General features: G+C 33.9%; 1 protein-coding gene and 1 long non-coding RNA gene across 2 annotated transcripts in view; one reads left to right on the top strand and one right to left on the bottom strand.

The window, feature by feature from the left end:
- LOC141484695 (uncharacterized) overlaps window positions 1-21,165 on the bottom strand; it is a 30,017-nt gene extending 8,852 nt beyond the window's left edge. Inside the window, exons 1-2 of the long non-coding RNA XR_012466745.1 lie at window positions 20,987-21,165; window positions 20,784-20,920 (exon numbers count right to left, since the gene is read on the bottom strand). This is a non-coding gene — a long non-coding RNA (uncharacterized lncRNA). The remainder of the gene's footprint in view (window positions 1-20,783; window positions 20,921-20,986) is intronic.
- Window positions 392-18,534, top strand: LOC111510287 (uncharacterized). Its single transcript, XM_074179540.1, has 5 exons — window positions 392-1,105; window positions 7,348-8,923; window positions 9,800-9,911; window positions 9,986-10,343; window positions 15,108-18,534. The coding sequence occupies exons 2-5, from the start codon at window positions 7,358-7,360 to the stop codon at window positions 16,756-16,758; spliced, it is 3,687 nt and encodes a 1,228-aa protein (XP_074035641.1). The 5' UTR covers window positions 392-1,105; window positions 7,348-7,357; the 3' UTR covers window positions 16,759-18,534.
- Window positions 21,166-22,858: the final 1,693 nt, after the last annotated feature.

The raw sequence follows: 22,858 nt of genomic DNA, 5'->3' as shown, positions 1-22,858 counted from the left end.
TCAGGAAAAAATAATCCAAAGAAGGTCTGAGCTGAGCTTAAAGTTGCTGAGGTGTGTACAGGATATAAATTTGCTAAACTTAGAATGACATCATTTTGAAGTAATTCCAAATAATTATCGCCATTCAAGTTACCCTCAATGAAAAAGGACCACTGCGATATGGTTTCCTACAATCCCTGCCCAAAAATTAACCTTTTGAGAGTATCGCGTGTGTTCTTCTCTTACCCAGTAAGGATTTTCCGTTGATCAGTAGTGGCAATTTTGCCGATTAGCATGACTGTTAAGAGACAAAGTACACTTTGACATAACGTCTTCTAATTTGTCAGACTTGAAGTTAACGAACTTTAAACTTAAATTGAAATACTGACTACTAATGTTGTAACTTACGAAACAAGTTGACAAGACGTTTTAAATTAACGTTGCCATGGAAATTATTTACAGTTTTTCAAAGGATACCATATAAAAAGAACATTGATATGGTATTTGCTTACTTTCTCATTATCAATACCTCAACATGAAATAAGTTTTGATTATATTGCAATAAGTTTTGAGTGTATTTTATCGAGTTTCGGTAACCACATGATTTTAATTTATTTTATCATAATTGTTGCAATAAACTTGAAAGCGATAACATTTTTGAATAGAGAATGAAGAAGCCTTTCAAGCGATATATCACAAGACTATACTTCCCTTTTAAAAAATTTGGAGTTGAAGGCAGAGATAGCATTTTTCCGTTGAAGTGTGTCAAATTATTATTTAAATTTGACGTGCTTCGGGATCTTGTTAAAATATGTACCGTAACCGTAACTTTCACACACTGTATATAGCAAGGGACTTTCATCTCGAAATCCGTCTGCAGATGATTCAGTGACCACCGATAAAAATTGATAGATTAACTTATAGGGGAAATATGCAAAAATTCAAACGTCCGGTTGGAAGTGTTCGTAAATGATGATAATTCAAGATACATTGTGGACTATTTAAAGTTTATCAAATCCAGACTACAACATGGAAATTTTGTTTTGTATCAGTTTCAGTTGGAATTACTAGTGACGAAACAAAGTACCTACGTCTGCAATCGCGGATACATTATACAGTAAATAAGGTACGATTACTAATTTTATTATGGATTCAACTTTTATAAATATGAATTTTTGCGGGGTAAGCAAAGATTTACCAATACAATATTTCTAGAATCTCCTATCGATTGTCAAATATTTAACATCATTATTTTTTTACTTTTTTTTTTTTTTCATTCAACTCAACGATAGTGAATACCACTTCCTTGTTTTTCCGCTCTTCTCCTGCAAATATTCATCAAAAATTGTCAACGTATTGACGAGTCTCATATTCAGGAAACCATACGAGTAGCACAGTCAAATAAGTTTTACTTGTCGTTTATTACATGGCAACATGAGAATTTGAGTTCATCCGAATTAAACAGTAAAAATATTTATGGAAATTTAGGATTTTTTTCGTATTTTTGTAAAATCTATATAGGATTTAAAAACTATTTTAGTTATTGAAATGAGACACATTTCTCTACTGAATGATCGAACGGAATTGACTAATTCCCCTTTATTAAATATGTTTTCTAATCTATCGAAAACACTTTTCACACACCAGAACAAAAGTAGTTATCTAATTATTGATTAATTTAACGCCAAAGGTTCCAAATTCTACCAATCAAGCTGTTGAAAATGGTAATAAGCTGAAACATAAATATGAATATTAAGAATATTAAAGGAGTTCTATCCCAAGACTAAACCGTTATTTTTAACACCTCGTCACGTGTTTCAATCAACAAGTGATCATCTTCAAGAGTGAGTTTGATCTTCCGTCAAATAAATGAAATGTCCAGATGTCATATGCGAAAGTCTACTCGAATACATAGTTTAGAAGTTTTAAAGAATTCAGTCAAGGTTCATATTTCCGTTTTCAACCTTTATTCTTAATAATGGCAACCAGGTACGGATTCTTTGAGTTTTATAATTTTTTCATAAGTTTCTTTGGTGATAATTTTTGTTTCACTACATGTGGAATTGGCCGCGGTGGTAGTGCGTCCGACTCACGATCGGAAGGTCGTGTGTTCGATTCCCGCTTCGACCAGATATTTTTCTCGGGAGAATTTATCTGGTTGAAGCTGGAATGATTCTGCAACCGTGTTAGAAATCACACGTTAAAAGGTAAGACCTCGTTAGTCCTTAGCTCGCACAAGTTTCTTAACTTCTGAGAGTTGTCGTTCGTAGGGGGGCGGCAGCTGATTAACGGAAAACAGATTTTTAAACAGATTCTATAGCGTCATCACCAGTTGATATAAGAATATTAGATATTTTATTTGTTCGACGGGTTTCGTGTTTTACCCCATTAATAATAATAATAATATTTATTTCAAAAGATTGAATACATAAACAAGAAGAAATGCATAAATAAACATGACAAGCCACTGAAGCTCATAGAGCTTTTGTATGACAAAAAAAACTGAAACAATAAACTGAGAACTAAGTTAAGACGTTTTGTGTGTGATGTCTTCACCTGTAACTAGCTTTCTTGATGCAGTTTCTATCAATCTATAATAATTTTAATTTCATCAAGAAATAATTTCTCTTAGAAACACCTTAAAAAATCGCCTCAAAATACATAATTAATCCAAGTTTAATTTTCGCAGTAGGGCTTGAATAAAATTTTTGTAGGAATCGGAAAAATTTTCATTAAATGACTGCAGAGATCAGAACCAATTTAGAGTGTAGATGAAGAAAGATGTGTTTTTAGTTTCAACTGAATAAATTACATCAGTTGTTTGTCTGAGGGCAGAATGGGGTAGGAAGTAATAGTAGAGTTTCACATGTTTTTTTTATCATGTGGTAACATGCAGGAAATACTTCAGTGAAGATTCCTGCACTGACACCTGTCAGATATAATCCAACGCCCTTCGTGGTATTAGCCAGGGGAGTAGTTGTTTTTGGATAGATGTAATTCCATTACTTTACACTGTAGGTGAATCGAGACTGGCCTGAACGAATTGTTCTTTTAGTTAATTTGATTTACAGCCAGTCAGTTTCTTTTATCATGTGGTAATATTGCTATATTCTAAACCGTAACAGATACGAAGACGATTAAATGGGAAAAAAGGCAACTGTCATCGGAAATAATACAATGGTCGAAGAAAATTTACGAGTTATACGAGGAAAACCAAGAATGTTGTTTTTGTTTTTTTCGAATGGAATTGTTATTTCGGAGAATATCAAAAAATGGAAAAGGAAAATGTTATTGTATTCAAAGTGTACTATGACGATGTAATAATAAATATTCGATTAAACGTTTCGTGTCAACATAGCCACCATCAACTTTTTTTTTAATACGAACCTGTCTTTTTTATTACAAATATAGATAAATCAATAAATTCACAATCCGAAAGTGTATCACATTTGATATCTTTATAGCGTTTCATTTAAAATAACTTTCATCATCAGTGACAACAATTTAAAATTACGGTCCTGTCGTTACATTTGTAAATTGTTTCTTCAAAATATAATTCAGACAACCCAATAGATTCGACAGCTAGGTACCCTACCTATTGTATAGTATTGCCGTAATCCTTCATTCAAGGCTTATTTCTCCCTAATCAATTATACATCGTAATATTTTTATAATTCTAAATCCTGGAAGTAACGAAAATATCAGTTTTTGTTCAAAATTCGATTGTTGCATGATTTGGTATGATCAAATAGCATCTCTATTCATTTACCATCTTAAACGCGTAGGCTTTGCTTGGTTTGTATGGCAGGAAAAATGAATGCGTTGTTGATATCTGTTGAGAACTGTCGAGCGTTTATGAACATATCAAAGATATATTCAACTGATGAAAGGACTGGTATGCTATTCAGTTATGCGAAATCAAATAGAAATCCTCTTTTTCAAGGAATATGTATGTTGAGCTATAGGTACCCGAATCGTTGTATTCCGAACATCCAAATGTTTAGACGATTAGAAAGAAATTTGCGAAGTGGTTAAGACGTAAAAATAGGAAAATTGGAAATATTTGTAAAAAAATAATATGGACGGACGAATCAAAATTCACTAACAATGGTTAGTTTAACAGAAATATCCATTATAGGTGGAATAATATAAATGAACATTTACATAGGGAAACCAATTTCCAAGAAAGGTTCGTAATAAACGTTTGGTTGGGAATTATGGAAACAAACTTCCTTGGTCCTTTCTTTTACGATGATCATTTGAATAGTGAAATGTATCTTCATTTTCTATTCAATGAATTCGATGGCTACTTAGATGAATTACCACTGAATATCCGCCATGAAATGCAATATTTTCAACAGGACGGCGCTCCTCCCCATAATGCAGCAATAGTAAGGGAACATTTAGATGCAATATTCTCAAGAAAATGGATTGGAAACAATGGACCAATAACTGGCCAGCCGATTTCCAGATTTTACTCCTTTAGATTTTTTGTCTGGGGATACATAAAGGATAAAGTTTTTTCAACACCAAGTACAGATATCGACCGTCTCAAACAAAAAATTAGAGATGCATGTATTAGTATTACACCTATTATGCTAGAAAATTGCTACATAAATTGTCTGGACCGACAACGTATGTTCATTCAAGAAAGAGGTCGTCATTTCGAGCAGTTAATGTAGATTGCCATGTAACTTTTATTTTCCGTATGGGTTTCATTTTTCCCAAAATTTCATGATGAAATAAATTGTTTTTCTGTTTGATTGTTGTCACTGATGATGGTGGTTATTTCAAATGAAACGCTATAAAAATATCAAATGTGATTTACCTTTGGATTACGAATTTATTGCGTTATCAATTTCTGTAATAAAAAAAGACAGGTCCGTATTTAAAAAAAAAGTTGATGGTGGCCATGTTGACACGAAACGTTTTATCGAATATTTATCATTAAATCGTCATAGTACACTTCGAAAACAATCACATTTTCTTTTTCCATTTATTGATATTCTCCGAAATGACAATTCCATTTATGGTTTTCCCCGTATAACTCGAGAAGGGCGAGACTCCCCGCAAATTTTCTTTGATCATTGTATTGCTCCCGATGACAGATACCTTTTTTCCCATTTAATCGTCATCGTATCTGTTACGGTTTAGAATGTAGCGATATTACCACACAAGGCCGTAGCCAGAAACAACTTGATTTGGTCAAACAGTAGAAAAACATATTGTGTTACATGATCATATATTTATTAGAAAACCATTACATAAATATTAACATCTTTTTACAAAATCAAATTCAGTTTTTTAACTTGTAGAGTTTCTTGAATAAGTTTTAAGGCGTTTTAGATCGCCAAGATCTTTGAAAGTGTGTACGCACATTGCCGTAAGGGTTTTCTATTGTGTTTCGGGGAAGTTTTTTTCAATATTCTCTTTCAAGCACTTGGTTCGTTTTGCCAAGGACTTGATAAAATTTCTAACGGATTTCATGATTCCAATAGTATCCGTATGTGTAGGGTAGGGAGGGTGAGTGTAGGCCCACAGCACTTAGGCCACATGTGACCCATTGTACATCCTCCCAAGGAGATGTCCTCCTAAGTCATCATCGACCCTGTCCTTTCCAGAAAGGTGGACAGGTCACTAGTAGACATCTCCTTTATATCGGCAGGTGTAGGCCAATACTCGCCGAACACACACTCTCTTATTGACGATAACTCCGGACACCCGCATAGGACATGCCTTACAGTTCCATCTTCCTGTTCACACATCCTGCATAGAGATGTGTCCACTAGCCCCATATTATGGAGGTGTTTTCTTAGTTGATAGTGGCCAGTCAGAAATCCTACTGTTGAGCGTAGATTTTTCCTGGTCATCGCTAGATAATTCTTCGGCGCCAGCTTCCCAGGGATGCCCAGGGTGATCCTAGCAAGAGTGCACCTTTTGATATCATCCCATCTCTTTGGGGATTGAGCATGGGTGTAACGTTTGGCTAGTTCCGCAATTGTCGAAATCATCAGGCCGTAGGTGCCGCTGAGTACTGAAATTTTTAAGCCAGCCGCTTCCTGGGCTGAAGAGTCGGCAATGCGTGCCCTTTAATCCACCTCAGGAAAATGTTATTATCTACCGAGGCTTTGGCTAAATCTTGGTGGCACTCTAGTACTAGCCCTGAGGTAACACGTTGCCTATTCAAGGCTAATAGGGCTTGTCTGCTATTTTTTGCCAGAAATTCCTTTCCTGGTTATTTCTTTTGTGGCAATTGAGATACCAGCCAGTTCGGTTTAAATGATATTTCCCATTCTCCACCCAATCCTTAGGCTTAGTGATCTAGAGTACACTCTACATCCTGAGCCTCCTTTGGTTTTTGAGCTGTCTGTATATATGCGTATTGTATTTGTAGGGTATATTAAACACAAACCTGGGCTCAATTGCATCACTGGTTGCCTGCAGCAGAGGTTGCGCAGTGTGCGCTTCTCGCCATAGGCTCAGCCTCAATTGACTCATTTCTACTTCGAGGTTTACACCAGCCGTGTGCTATCGTAACATGGCCATTAACACAACCTTCTTAACGTACAGGTCCTGATGGGACAGACAAGTAATTAATTCCATTGCCGCGGTTGGCACCAACCAAGCCAATCGTTGTATTTGATATAATTTTTGGATGGCCGTTGCTTGTAGAACTTTCGGGGGGCATCAATCCCCTTGATCCCCCCCTGACTACGGCCTTGTTACCACATGATAAAAAAAACTGCCTGTCTTCAGTGGACATACTTGAAGACTGGCTGTAAATCACATTAACTAAAAGAACAATTCGTTCAGGCCACTCTGGATTCACCTACACTGTAAGTTAATGGACTGACACCTATCAGAAAACAACTACTCCCATAGCTAATACCACGAAGGGCGTTGGTGTCAGTGCAGGGATCTTCACTGAAGTATTTCCTGTAAACGCAAGAAATATTAGCCAGGGGAGTAGTTGTTTTCAGTTTTCAGGTGCCAGTTCATTAACCTACAATATAGGTAAGTCGAGACTGGCCTTAACGAATTAATTTGTAATAGTTGAGAGTGATGATACAAAAATAAATTACCCATATATTCTATGTAATTTACAATGTCACAATTTTTGAACATACGTTCCAATTTACAATACAGAAACAAGCACTTGATAAATATCAAGATGATAATTTGATATTTATATAGGTACGTGCAGTATAAGGTAACCCTAAAACCAAGCAAATTGTTGACTGTTTAGTATCCGAATTTGGTTATTTCAAGTGGCAACTTCTTGGCGAGAAAAATTATGTGTGGATAGAGTTAATCCTTATTTTAGCCTGTTGCTAAAATTAAATATAAATATTCAATTTTTTGTTTCAGCAGCCGCAAAATGAACAAGTTACCACTGTTTTTGAGTACTCTACTATCATTAACAGTTGCTCAAGATAATTATATGATATCTGTTGACCAACAAACACACGAGTATAATGAAGGTTGTAGAGACAATATTAAAAATGGACTGAGTATTCATGATGTATTCTTGGGAGGTGACCAACCAAGAAAGTTGAGCATTCCCACTTTCTGTTGTTCAGATTATTACATACGATTTTCCAATTCATCACTTCCGACATTAGCAATAAGTTCTTTCGGAAGTCGTAATGGTTATATTAGTGGTATAACAATGAAGAAAAGCAATATTTCAGAAATAGTGCCGGGCACCTTCAAAGTATTGAGGTATTTAAATTGTTTAGATCTCTCTCACAATAACTTCAGTGCTATAAAAAATGGAATATTCAATGGAGTGGAACATTTGTACGACTTGAATTTAGCGAATAATAATATAAAATATATTTTTGAAAATGCTTTTGATAATACTCCTCTAAGAAATCTCTTTCTACAAAATAATGTGATATCGTTTTTGGAGAACAAATTATTTTGGTGGCAAACATTTACATTAGATTTCATAGATTTGAGGAACAATTCACTTAAAGATATCAACAATACTTTTATCGCTTTAGATTTGTTGTCTACTTTATATTTGGACAAGAACAACCTTGAAGTTGTTGATATTGTTGCCGTACCTTCAACTGAAATACACCTCAGAAATAATAACATTTCACGGATCAAATCTTTGGCAGAGAAGACGAAAGTCATAGATTTGGGTGAAAATAATATATCCCTTTTCGAAAATTTCGGAAGCGCCTTCATCAATTCATCAATTCTAAAATTATACTTGAGTTATAATCAAATTCAGCTGAGTGAAAAGTCATTTTCTAGCATTCCCAACTTGACTCACCTCCATTTAGATAATAATAAACTAAGTAAAATCCCGAATAATGTGTTCAAAGATCTGAAATCTTTGATTCTTTTAGATATTTCACATAACAATATTTTACAACTTCAGTATGGCACCTTTGAGCTCATTCCTAATATTGAAGTTTTAAATATTTCCCACAACAAATTCACAGAGGTCCCAATTCAGGTGTTCAGTCCTTTACCAAAATTAAAAGAATTAGATTTTAGGCAAAACCAAGTTGACACACTTGACGTCAAGGTTTTTCTTTGGTACTGCCCCAACCTTCAAAAGATCAACTTGAATGGAAATCTTTGGGAGTGTGAAATTTTATCAAATATCGTGAAATACTGCCAGGATAAGAATATAGAAATAGTGATAGGAAATTTGACTGAGTTTGATAATGTTAGAGGAAATGCATGCTATAATAAAGACTTTGATGCGGACAGCAATTCGACTCTGACTAATCAAACCGTAATTAGTTTGGACTCCTTAAATGATAGTTCATTATTTAAATTCTTCAATGAATATTTGAATTCCGTGAATACTTCATCTTATGACTTTTTCAATAAAGATTTTCAATATAGGAATACACATGTTCCTTTTATAGTTAGTGTTATGTTTATATTATTTTCAATATTCATTTCATTGCTTGCAATATTGGTTCTATTATTGAAAAAACTTAAGATTTTCTAGAATTTCTGGCAATTTCTATGTAGTCAATAAGATAATTGTAATACTTTTTAAATAGAATATTTTTTTAAATAGAAATAATCATACATTTATTTCACGCATTTATATGGAAGCCTAAAAGTACATTATTATATAAAAATAAAATATTTTAGTGTGATACTTCAGTGTTTTTGATTCAAATTATTGTTAATAAACTGAGAGAAATGATTAAGTTTTTCATTGGACCAGTAAAGTAACCCAAATAAATTTATTGATTCAGTGACAAATATTTTCCAAATTTTTCATAGTTGAAAACACATCTTCACATCTATAACGACTAAACCGTAACGTTTTAAGTTTGTTGAAATAAAATCTTTTTTTATTTAGGTTTGCAGTTTTTGTTTTGATAGTTTTTGTTTTGATAAATCTAGGCGAACCAAGCAGTAACTTCCTTGAAAACTAATACAACTGGAGTAGATGGTAATAATATGACTGTGGTAAATATATGCTTTCCGATAAAAAATGCTTTCCCGTGTTAGAAATCACACGTTAAAAAGTAAGACCTCGTTATTCCTTAGCTCGCACAAGTTTCGACTTCTGAGGGTTGTCGTTCGTAGGGGTGCTACAGCTGGTTAACGGAAAAACAGATTTTAAACAGGCAGATAGACAGATATAGTCAATAGCTGTATTCTTGAAAAATTTTTCCCAACTCAATGGAAAATTGCGTGTTCCCAAAAACAGCTGATATTTTAGACTACAAAGATCTCAGACCCATAAGTATTCTACCCACCATGTCTAAGTTATTGGAACGCATTTTGAACAAATAAATCAGGGAATATATAAGTAACTTTAATGCCTCTTTTTCAGTCGGGTTTTAGGCCTATACATAGCTGTACAATAGCTTTGCTTAAAATAACGAATGACATATTGGCAGCAACAGATACAGGAGACATCTCGTTATTGATCTTACTGGACTACAGTGAAGCGTTCGACTCATTGAATCCAGAAATACTTATATCTATGTGCTCAATTATATTGACTTCTCTAAAACAGCCGTTAAGATGATGCAAGAATACTTCACAAATAGACATCAAATGGTGAAACTCAAAGGCGAACTAGCTGAATCGGTGAAATTACTGCGCGGTGTTCCGCAACGATCTATATTTGGGCCTTTGCTCTTCAGTTTATATACCTCAAATATACTGACTAAGATCAATCTCTGTAAGTATCATGCTTACGCTGATGATGCCAAACTTTATGTATCGTTTAAATCAGAATTGCTGAATGAAGCTGTTGCTGACATCAATACTGAACTTCAAAACATTTATGATTCTTCTGTGAAACACGAACCGAAACAGAATCCTAATAAAACGCAGGTTCTTATGTTTGGTCCCAAGTTATTATGCCAAAAGTATTTACTTCAAGTAAATATTTCTCTGAATGGTTTAACTCTAAATATAGTACCGGAGGCAACAAATCTTGGCTTGATGTTGGATAATAATTTCAGGTTCAAAAAGCAAGTTTCATTATATATCCAGAAAGCTTACGCGAACTTAAGATTAATTTACCCTCACCGAGCATACCTAAATACTCAGACAAAAACCAATTTATGCCAGACTCTCATCCTTTCACAGTTCACCTACTGTTCACCTGTATATTTTCCCTGTTTAGATAGTCTTAATAGTCTAGATTTGTGCAGGATACAAAAAGTCCAAATTTCCTGTTTACGCTACATCTATGTCATTCGTAATTTCCAGCATATTTCTCATAAGCTTTATCAGTCGCAATGGCTATCAATGAAGAATCGTTTCTTATTGCAATCTCTAACCTTATTTCAACAAATCACCGCAGTATCTTCATGATAAAGTTCGATTTCATGAAAATGAACATGAAGTGAATATCCGACACAAAAATACAATAATTGTCCCCCACCACAGCACTGTTTGAGAGATCGTTCAGTTTTTCTATCTACACTCATTACAATAGTCTACCCACACACCTGAAAAAATTGAAACTGCCACGAGCTTCAGGCTCGTAACTTGGCTATATGAAAAACAGCTATCGTGCAACTGAAATCTTGCATGAAATGCAAAAATTCAAATCATTCTGTAAGCATTATGAATTACCCCTCTTTTATTCCTTTCAATTTTTCTCTCTCTCTCTCTTACTACATAAGCACTAATACTTTTAAGTTTTGTATATTGTAAAGAAGTTGAATGGAAGAGCAGAATTCTGCGTGTTGCACAAGCTTGCCTCCTGAATTCCGCTCCGAGATTTTACCAAACCCATTGTTTCTTCCTTTGTGTACTTTCTTTTTTATCTTGGTAAATAAAAGACATTATTATTATTATCATTATTATATTGAGAGTCATCAAATTAGGGTTTTTAGACAAAACACAAGCACTAGGGGAAAATCCTCAAGGCGCTCTAAGAGCCGTGCCTGTGTGAAAGTAGCGATTCACATTGGATATGAATCGCTGGAGATAAAATAAATTTGGAAAAAAGTTCTCAGGAAGTTTATTCCACATGAACGCAGTTCTCCAAATTAAAGAGTTCTCAAACAGTGGAGTTCGAGGTATTCTGAGTTGAACCTCAAAACGATGAGCAGCCACAGTCCGTCGCATATTTCTGATATGTACCGCTCTTGGTGTAATCAAATGTGCCACGTCACTTGAACACTTCCCGTAAAAGTATCTAAAGAAGATACACAAATCTCCAACCTTTCTTCGAACAATACTCCAAAAGTCTGATCTGAGCTTTATAAAGCATAACAAGTTGTTGAGGTGTTTACAGTTTTCTGGTTCTGTTCCAAGCTTTCGAGAAACGGCATTCGCAATTCCAGCGACATGATTGTGCCAAGACATATTGGTGTCCATTTTAACCCCCAACAAACTTATCGAAGCAGAAAGCGGAATTGTCTGTCCTGACATAATTATATCCGGTTCAGAGACATTTCTATTTTTGGAGAAAACCAATGCCTGGGTTTTTGTGGCTTTGAATTGAACCTGGTTAGTTTCACTCCGATTCGAAATCACTTCCAGATCCCCATTAAGATATGCAACCTCTGCTGCCGGTGAAGATGTGGATCCGCAGCCGATGTCCTGGAATCCAATTGGAATGATAAGACCAGTGTGCTGTGGTCAGCAAAGCAATATATTGGATTCTTGGTTTTTTTCAATAAGTCATTGATATACAATAAAAAGAGGGTTGGAGATAATATGGATCCCTGGGGAACACCAGCATTAATGGTAATAGTATTCGAGAGATATCCATCGATGACCACTCGCAGGAAACGATCTTTCAGGAAACTGGAGAGCCATACACAAAAAGGTAATCAAATGTGTGTCATTGTTGAGTAAACAACGGAATGTTGTTTACTCATTCCTCGTTTTTCGATTTCTAAACTTTCGAAAGCAATAAAAACCTGCTGTTATGAGAAGTTATCAACAATTTCAATCATTTCTCATTTATTCTGCAGCCGGTTCCTGAAGCATTTTGAGCGACAGGGGACTTGTCTACGCAACCAAATATATGAAACACGGCGAGTGGTCCTTACAGCAAGTTATTATAGCCCATTCAGTTTTCCAACATACTTTCTTTCGAAATCCTCATAGCTCATGCCGCAAATCTCATACTTTTTCTCTTCCGTCTCCTTTTCGTCATATAATGTTAGAAATTCTCTATGGATATCAGAATGATTGATGTTACCAGAAGCCGAAGGCTTAATCTCATTTCGTGATTTTCAAGCAGGAAAAGATTTTGCTGGTTACATACCGAATGCGAATTGATTTGAAGTAAATAAAGGCGCTGTTATTATCATTAATATTATTTGTTATCTCCGGTTAATGAAGTTTATCTTATTATGAAACACTTTCTTTAGCATATTTTTACAGGCCCTTAAGTTTATTCGACAAAGTGCTAAGAGCTTCGCGTAAAAATATTTTTGTTGTTCAAAATGTTTCTTGGTGATTTTCAAAGTTGGAAGAACAAATCAAAAAGACATGAATGAAATGGTGAAATTGATGAAAATACTGGAAATTACCGGACATACCTATTCGGATGCGTTAGTTAAAAAAATAAAATGAGAAAAATTAATGAGCAATGAGTATTCGAAATTTAAAAATGTGAGAACGCTAACTTTTGAAATTCTGACCTGAAATTGAAATAAGTGAAGTTTTGAATATATACAGACAACAAAAACAAAATGATAATAAAATGAAATCAACATAAATTATGAAACATGCAAAAAAAAATTAAAAAACAAAAAAAAACATTATAAACCAAGTTACTTCACGACGTTTTGTTTGTTAGTATCCATAATCGCATAGTCATAGTCATAGTCATTTATTTTCACCCTTTGTCATACAAAGTACATAGGCACGTCTTACAAGTAATATTTCATAAAGGAACACATAAATATGTAGGTATATACAAAAAACATAATTATGATTTGTCGAATAAATAACACAGAAGTATTACATTACTTCTTACCCAATTGGAAGTAACAGTTTCGGACACAGCATCCTAGAAATTTCGCTGATGAATCCTAGAGGTAATCTCGTTCTATGTGCCAAGAATTGCATTTACCAATGACATACGACTGCGGCAAATCCTATCTCGATAAAGCCAAGAGGCCATTGGCAAACGCAATAAAAATTCCCATAACATCGAGTGATTCGAAGCTGAAATCATCCACTGGCGACACTGGTTTGAAATAAAGTTCAAAGAAGCTGAGTACATGCTAGTGTAGAGATATGCAAATTATGGAAACCACTAAATAAGTGGGAAAGCAGTGTGCCTTGCGCTGAACCAGAAACGGGAGGAGGAAAAGGAAAATAGGAGCAGAGAAAGAGCCTAAGTGACCTATAAATATCTAGAATATTGTTAGTATCCAGTCATCACCGGATCGCTGAATTTGAAAGCGAAGTGCGAATATTAAATAATCGCAAGTTTGTACCAATATCATATGGAATTTTATGTTTTTTCCTATGAATTACCCTAAAATGTACCGTTTTCGAGTACATGTTCCATGCATATACTCGAATTTCACTTACTATAAATATAGTTTAAAAACTGAAAAACACGCTTTTAAAGAAAATCGAACTAAAAAGTTAAAAATAGTTTTTCAAATAAGCTTAAAACAATAACGAACGAAAAATACTAGTAGGTATTATTGTAAAAAAAGCGACGGGCGCCTGATATACAAAAATATGGCACAAAGCGCCCACATTTTTTTCACAATAATATTAGTATTTTTCGTTCGTTATTGTTTTGTTGTTGATGTTTTGATTTGAAGTTTCATTCAAAATATTGATGGACTAAAAATATTTTTTCAGTGAATAATTTCATTTTTCAAATCAATCTTTTGATTTGATATGTATGTCAAGCACCTTAATTCTAATTTTTCGATTTTTTGAAATATTTGAGTAACTAAATTTTTAGGTGTACAAGTTACGATAAAGTTTTTTTTGTTGAAATCCATATTCTGATTTGCTTTCAAACAATCGGATTAGATTTTAAAATGTATCTTCCGTTTCGTTCAAAACTTTTTAATGTACTGAATCACGGGTAATTGTGTAAATATTTAAATATTTCATTTGTAGTACAAAATTTCGCTAACACTTATAATTTTCAAAATATGTTTTTTATTTTGATTTTCTTTTGAACAACCTATCAAGGAGGTTATGTACAGCGCCATCTGCCCGCGAATAGATCAAGCAATAATGCCGATAATTCTGTCAATACAGATCCCGGGCTTGAAAGTTACAAACAAATATACATACATACAAACAAACATACATACATACATACAGGGGAAGCTAATATAAAGCGTGTAATAAATAAAATATACTCCAATCAATAATACAGAGTCGGCGTCAAGTGTTTTGAAGCATCACCATTATGATTTGAATATAAGTAGATCAGAAAGTTCTAAATCGTAGTGACCGCTGGATCGAAGGGAAGATTATTATAAATTTTCTCCCGCCAAAGGTGATCTAAATGATTGTAGTCTTAGCATAACCAAAACATATTGAGAATTCGATTAGTATAATCTAGGCTTTAAATAGACTCAAAATCTCAATTTAAGGATCACAGGAGTTTCTGATTGATTGACGTTTCTTTCTGTTTGGTTCTTGAACAATTGAGTATATTGATATATGTTTTTTTGTTCCAGGGCCTTATTGATGAAAAGAGGTGAAATGTACAGAGTATTAATTTGCTTGACTGCTCTATTTTCGCTAACAGCGTGTGAGGCCTACTACTACACCATTGCCTGGACCGAATATATACATGAGATTGACAAAGATTGCAAGGGAAATATAGGACCGGGAACAAACATTCATGACTTATTTTTCGTAGATGACAGACCAAGAAATTTGAGCTATCCCACCTTCTGTTGCTCTGATTATTATATCCGATTTTCTAATTCATCAGTGCCGACGATGGCGACTTTTACATTCGGTACCCGACCACAATATATCAAGGGCGTCACAATGAGTAATACTAATATTTCGAAAATTTTACCAGGAACTTTCAAGGAACTGGAGAATTTGAATTGTTTAGATCTCTCGCATAACAATCTCAGAATGATAAAGGAAGGAATATTCAACGGATCGACCCATTTGCAAGACTTGAATCTATCGAATAATAATATAATATATATATCTGAGAAGGCTTTCGAAAAAACACCTCTGCGTAATCTTTTTTTACAAAACAACATGCTTTCGTCAATGGAAAACAATTTATTTTCATGGCAGAGGTTGACACTGATTTCAATAAATTTGTCGAATAATTTTTTGAGAGTAATCAACGATACTTTTATTGACATGAATTCATTGATGACACTGAATTTGAACCAGAATAATATTGATATCGTAGATATGGCTAGTGTACATTCAATTGAAATACATCTCAGGAATAATAATGTCTCCCAGGTTAAAGCTCTGGCGAAAAAGACAAAACTCATCGACTTTGGAGGAAATAATATACACTCTCTCGAGGATTCCAGTAACGGTTTTATCAATTCATCAGTTTTGGAACTATATTTGAGTAGAAATGGAATTCAGCTCAGTGAAAACTCATTTGTCAGCATAGCTAACTTAACACATCTTCATCTGGATAACAATAACATCAGTGAAATCCTTAGTAGCGCTTTCAGACCTCTGAGGGCCTTGGTTTTTTTGGATCTTTCACATAACAATATTGTACAGTTTCAGTATGGTACCTTTGAACTCATGTCCAACATTCAGTATTTAAACATTTCTTATAATAATTTGACAGAATTGCAAATACAGCTTTACAGTTCTTTGGGAAAACTGAAAGAAATCGATTTCCGAAGAAACCAAGTTAGTAAACTGGATGTTGAAACTCTTCTTTCTCATTGCCCCTACTTACAGAAGATTAACCTCAATGAAAATATTTGGAAGTGTGAGACATTAACGAATATTGTGAAATACTGTGGGGATAAAAATGTGGATGTTGTTGCAGGAAATTCGACTGATTTCGATAATGTTAGGGGAAATCCATGTTTTAATGGTGACCTTGAAATGAACGAATACGACGATAATGAAGTTTTTGAGAACAACCATTTTTATGAATATCTCCTGAGTCTGAAGTTAGGCCGTGACCTGCATTACAAGAATAGCGTGATTAATAACCTTTTCAATAAATATTTTGAGAACAATATTGTTAGCAAAAATGTTCATCCTCTTATATTCAGCATTCCAGTTTCATTATCACTCATATTCATTTTATTAGTTGGTATGATTGTTTTATTTTTGAAAAAGAGTACCCTCTTTTTACATTTCGTTCATCATCGTATGTGATAATATATTTTTTAATTCTCTTCAGAAATTCATTAGATTGTAAAAAGTGAAACACTTTGCGGACATATAGGTAAGAAATGAACATAAAGAAGAGCCCAAAATTGTCCAGAAATGAGTAGGAACATAACAAATATTATTATGAGGAATAAAACTTTCTGTTTTATTTTACACTTGTATTTGTGACTAACGTTACTGCAGTTTCGTCCTATAAGGATATTTTTAAACGAATACAGTAAATTGAAAATATGATAGTTCGTACTCGAACCTCTGACGTAAAATGAGTCTATTGAAAAATACTTTCCCAACACCAGAACAAAAATTACCGTCTCTCGACGCGCGTCTCGGGAGATCATTATAACTAAATGTAACTACTATGTTAATGTTTTTATATTCTGGAGGCCTAACTACTACATGGTTAGTATTATATAACTACTACCTGTTATTGATTCTCAACAATTTTAAACATTTCCCACTTATTTGCAATTTGTATCACGAGAGGTAACCAGAGAGAAGACAACCTTTTAGAGACAGTTTCGCAAGATTGCGACACAACCTAATTGATGGTGGTTAATTTGAAAAGAAAAAGCCAAAATTATATGAATCAAATAGGGATAAGGGTTGAAAAAAATGGTCGTCTTAGGAGCTGTTGAGAATAATCCAAAAACATCCACGCGAATTTTGAAAATATCAACAGGCCTACCAAAAAATAACTTTAGAAGAATTTTAAAGAAATAGAAATTCAAGGCATATACAGGACCAGAACAGTGTATCAACTCAGACCAGGAGATTTTGAAGCATGGCTCTTTGCCTGGAAAACCAAGTGCGTGATTTTTCGTTAAATTGTATTTGGACAGACGAAGCTTATGTGAGGAGTACCGGCATTTTCAACTGATACAATTCTTATACTTGGGCACAACAAAATCCTCATTCTATTGTGGAGGAGAAAAGTCAAGAAAGATTTGGACTTAGTGAGTGGGCAGGTGTTTTCAGTGGTAGAATTATCGGCCCGTTCATTTATAATGGCACTCCCACATCTCAGAGTTATTTAGAAATTTTAAGGCAACATTTTAAACCACTTGTTGATGAATTGCAACTAATGGAGTTCAGAAAAATATATTTCCAACAAAAGGGGGCTTCGCCACATAACAGTGCAATTGTCACCAATTTTTTGGCTACAAATTTTGATAATAATTGGATAGCCAACCAAGGACCCCACCGTTGACCGGCCAGGTCAGCGGACCTAACGTCTATGGACTTTTACCTCTGCGGAAGTTTAAAAGATCTTATTTTTAAATTGCCGACCAATTCTAGATACGAATTGGAAGCGGCAGTGATGCAGAGTTTTGCTTCTCGCACTCCTATTTAACTAATCAAACGTTCAGAAAAGGTGTCGCATGTGAGTAGGAGAAGCTGGTGGACATTTCGAACACCTTCTCAAAATAAATATATTTCATTGTTTGTTCTTTATCATTATTATTATTGTTGTTATTAGTAGTAAATATAGTATAAATCTTTATCAATTTTATTGAAACTATACGTTTAAATTACTGGCGTAAAAAGCTTTCTCTCACATTTGATAGCAACTACTGAACAATTTCCTTCTGATTGATCGCCGCGTCGTCTAAAGCCTACTTGTTCAAAGTGGGCGTTTCAAAGTCTACACGAAAAAACCAAAAGCTCTATATTTCAAAGATGACTCTAGCAAATCATAAAGTAAGCTACATTTGTGGAAAGGTGATTTAAAGCTCTATTGAAATATGCGAAATATACAGGGTGTCTCTTGAAAAAATAGTTTTCCATCAATAACTATTGATATATTCATTTGAAAAAATAAGTTTTTTTACACCATTGAATTCTACGTAAAAAAGTGCTTCGAAAATGTTTTCATACAAACAAAAAATTTTTGACAGGAAAAAAAGCTACAGCAACTTTTCAAAAATGTATATTTTCGAAAAACGTGCTGTTACTCAGAAACGATGGTAGATATCCATATCCGGTTTTCACTATTTAGTTTGTCATAAAATTTGACCGTCAGACACAGCCACCAGTTTTCATCTACTTTGAAAACAGCAGTTTCCCTTTGAAAGTGTCCAATTTTTCCCATGTACAAAATTATGTAAGTACTCATAATACTTGCTTATAAGATTGGACTTATTTTTTGTTGGTAGGATTTGAACAATATACTCTACTTCAGAAAAAAATATTGTCTTTATAATGGTTTTTAAATAAATAAAAAGGAATCGTTTATATGATTGAATTCATTTATTAATTTGGCCAAACAATCTTTAACATCCGATTCAGTGATTTTTCAAATCGATAAATTCATGAATCATGGTTCGTGATAGCTGTAATGTACATTTTTGGAAAATGTTCAGTGAGTTAAGCATTTTGTATTCTGATCAAGCGCCTCTCAAGTCAAACTTTCTTCTCCGCCTCCGAAAAATATGAACGACGTGCCATTCGATTCGGAATAGTGTGAAGATGATTTTTGAAAAAAGTCAAGTACCGCTTGCAAAAATTGCAAAAGACATTTTTCAAATTTGAAAAACGTTCAAAAACAGCGACAAAAATACATACTTCTTACTTGTCTCTAGTTCACAACAACGATACCAGAGGCAGTATCGTTTATTATGAATTACCTAGTCAGAAATAAAAAATCTCCGTTATCATGTCTTTATGTATCTTGGCAATGCTCAACTTCAGAAAAAAATATTGTCTTTCAAATGGTTTTTGAATAAATAAAAAAGAAATCGTTTATATGATTGAATTCATTTATTGATTTGGCCAAACAATCTTTAAAATTCGATTCAGTGATTTTTCAAATCGATAAATTCACGAATCATGGTTCGTGATAGCTGTATTATACATTTTTGGAAAATGAATGTTTTTGAACATGTTCAGTGAGTGAAGCATTTTGTATTCTGATCAAGCGCCTCTCAAGTCAAACTTTCTTCTCCGCCTCCGAAAAATATGAACGACGTGCCATTCGATTCGGAATAGTGTGAAGATGATTTTTGAAAAAAGTCAAGTACCGCTTGCAAAAGTTGCAAAAGACATTTTTCAAATTTGAACAACGTTCAAAAACAGCGACAAAAATACATACTTCGTACTTGTCTCTAGTTCGCAACATCGATACCAGAGGCAGTATCGTTTATTATGAATTACCTAGTCAGGAATAAAAAATCTCCGTTATCATGTCTTTATGTATATCTTGGCAATGCTCAACTTCAGAAAAAAATATTGTCTTTATAATGGTTTTTGAAAAAATAAAAAAGGAATCGTTTATATGATTGAATTCATTTATTGATTTGGCCAAACAATCTTTAAAATTCGATTCAGTGATTTTTCAAATCGATAAATTCACGAATCATGGTTCGTGATAGCTGTAATATACATTTTTAGAAAATGAACGTTTTTGAACATATTCAGTGAGTTAAGCATTTTGTATTCTGATCAAGCGCCTCTCAAGTCAAACTTTCTTCTCCGCCTCCGAAAAATATGAACGACGTTCCATTCGATTCGGAATAGAGTGAAAATGATTTTTGAAAAAAGTCAAGTACCGCTTGCAAAAGTTGCAAAAGACATTTTTCAAATTTGAAAAACGTTCAAAAACAGCGACAAAAATACATACTTCTTACTTGTCTCTAGTTCACAAAATCGATACCAGAGGCAGTATCGTTTATTATGAATTCCCTAGTTAGGAATAAAAAATCTCCTTTATCATGTCTTTATGTATCTTGGCAATGCACAGTAAACAAGTGTATGAATGTAATATCCACATATGGAATAAATTTTCCTTCTATAATACTTTGAAACTTGAAACAATAATATTGATCTTCAGGTCTAACATAAAACAATAATATCAATTATTTTATTTTTATAAAACAGTAAGCATCAAACCTATACTTATTAATCATTTGATAATTATTATTTCCATTGTCTGCAGCCAGCATTTGTTATTACTTGAATAGAAGGTTTGTATACGACCACAGCATAATTGTTACTTATGCTGTGATACGACTAACCCTGATTTGAATTAGATTCAGAGGTTACCACTAGTTAGCAGGCGAGCTTTATCACTTCCATAGACTAACAACCATTGGACTGGCCTTCAGAACGAGGTGATTGAGGAGCATTAATCAGTTGTTCTCTTGAATGTGAGCTAAAGAAAGAGACATATTGTGGAAAATAGAATAATCTGAGTCATATATCAAAGTTAATTACGTACCAGGTCACAGAATATACATTAGTTAGTACCTTGATCATATATTATTTCATCTTTCAGTCTCTTTCTCTTAAGGTAGTATGCAAGTTATCAAGTAGCGAAGTGATAGGATGGCCGGTCCAAAGGTTATAATACCTATGTGCTTCTGTCAATCGTTCTGTATATAAAAATTTTCAGGCGCATCTGTCAACCGAACTGTTACCACTCCGCCATTTCTGGTTAACCAACTTGGGAAACGGAACGTGGCACAGAATGTGACAAAATTAGACAAAGAGGGCAAGTCAAAGTAGAAGAAATGGAAACCAATTTTGAAATTTTACGTCGGTGCTGCAGCGTTGCCAGATGCATTTTTTTCTTTGAAGAATTTGATTGTGACTTGATGAAATAATAATTTTCTGTTCATATTATGAGAAATCTGGACAAATATATATGTTAACAAGGACCAGTCACTGATAATTTTAGTGATCGATCAGTTTATTTTTATATGTTATACTGTTTTCTGAAGAACCCTAATAAAGAAAGAAAAAGTTTAAAATCCAGAAAAAGTTAAAAAATGAAAATAATGACAAGTTAGTGGTTTTGTTGCAGATTTACAAATAGAGTAAGTCGCCCTAAGTGGGTGGTACCTTTCAATTTTTTATAGAATCTATACTCATTTCTTTGTACTCATTATAATGAAAATATTAAAATGGCACACCATTGGAATTGGCCGCGGTGGTGGTGCGCCCGACTCACGATCGGAAGATCGTAGGTTCAATTCCACCTCGACCAGATATTTTTCTCGAGAGAATTTATCTGGTTGAAGCTGGGATGATTCCGCAACCGTGTTAGGAATCACACGTTAAAAGGTAAGAGCTCGTTAGTCCTTAGCTCGCACAAGTTCTCAACTTTTCAGAGTTTTCGTTCGTATGGGTGCGACAGCTGATTGACGGAAAAACAGATTTATTTTTTTAAACAGTTCAAACTCGTGTATATTATACACACGGTAAATATTCGTTTTGAGGGCACCCGGCGATTTTGAAAAAAATTTTAGTGTACATGCGTATTTTGATGCGTAGATTACGAATCCGAAAGAAAAAAGCGGCGCTCTCCCTTATTTACAAAGTTACGGCCCTTCAAAGTTCAGATAAGGGCAACTTTTCAGCCTTCTTTTTCACAAGATAAACTATTCAAAAACAGAAGCATTTTATTCACTAGGTTACCTTTACACCTTAATTCTCCTCAATTGACACTTTTCAATTCAACAATCAACATTTATCTTATAAAAAACTTAATTTAAAAACGAATGCACCATCAGTCGTACCAACTATGCCATTAACCCTAAAAACGTAAAATACAGAGATATATAACTAAAAAGCAGCTCCGTAAATTTTTTAACATTCTTATTGGATAATAGTTTATTGTTGAGGTGAAAAGTGTCAAGGAAGGAGGAATAAGGTGTGAAGGTGACCCAGTGAATAAATGCTTGTGTTTTTGAATAGTTTATTTTGTGAAAAAGAAGGCTGAAAAGTTGCCCTTTTATAAATAACTTTATAAATAAGAAAGAGCACCGCTTTTTTTTTGGATTCGTAATCTACGCATCAAAATACGTAAGTATACTCAAAAATTTTTTCAAAATCGCCAGGTGCCCTCAAAGCGAATATTTACCGAAAACAACTTTTTTCGGTTTACCTAGTTTGAAACTGACTTTTCATGAAAATAAATTTCTCATTTTTATGTACAAACAACAACTGACTCAACTGTCTTTTTTCAAAATTAATCAACAATAATATATTTTTCAGGTAAGCGCTGCACGCTATCCAAAATTCTGGTTAGTAGTGGTTAGGAAGTGGTTATTTTTTCAACATGAACTAAGTGAAAAGAATGGTCTTATGA

This window comes from Leptinotarsa decemlineata, unplaced genomic scaffold (assembly GCF_025532065.1).
Source record: "Leptinotarsa decemlineata unplaced genomic scaffold, Ldec_3_MD MMD2_tig00026282_RagTag_RagTag, whole genome shotgun sequence".
Lineage (NCBI taxonomy): Eukaryota > Metazoa > Arthropoda > Insecta > Coleoptera > Chrysomelidae > Leptinotarsa > Leptinotarsa decemlineata.
Note: the sequence above shows the minus strand (reverse complement) of the source record. Positions and strands in the feature narration are given on the sequence as shown.

What these genes read in the sequence shown, in the direction of transcription:
- LOC111510287 (XM_074179540.1), top strand. Translation starts at nt 7,358, where the DNA reads ATGAACAAGTTACCACTGTTTTTGAGTACTCTACTATCATTAACAGTT. An exon ending in TTTCATTGCTTGCAATATTG is followed by an intron (nt 8,924 to 9,799) that starts GTTCTATTATTG and finishes CCTCTTTTTCAG; the next exon opens with TCGGGTTTTAGGCCTATACA. An exon ending in CCCAAGTTATTATGCCAAAA is followed by an intron (nt 10,344 to 15,107) that starts GTATTTACTTCA and finishes TTTTTGTTCCAG; the next exon opens with GGCCTTATTGATGAAAAGAG.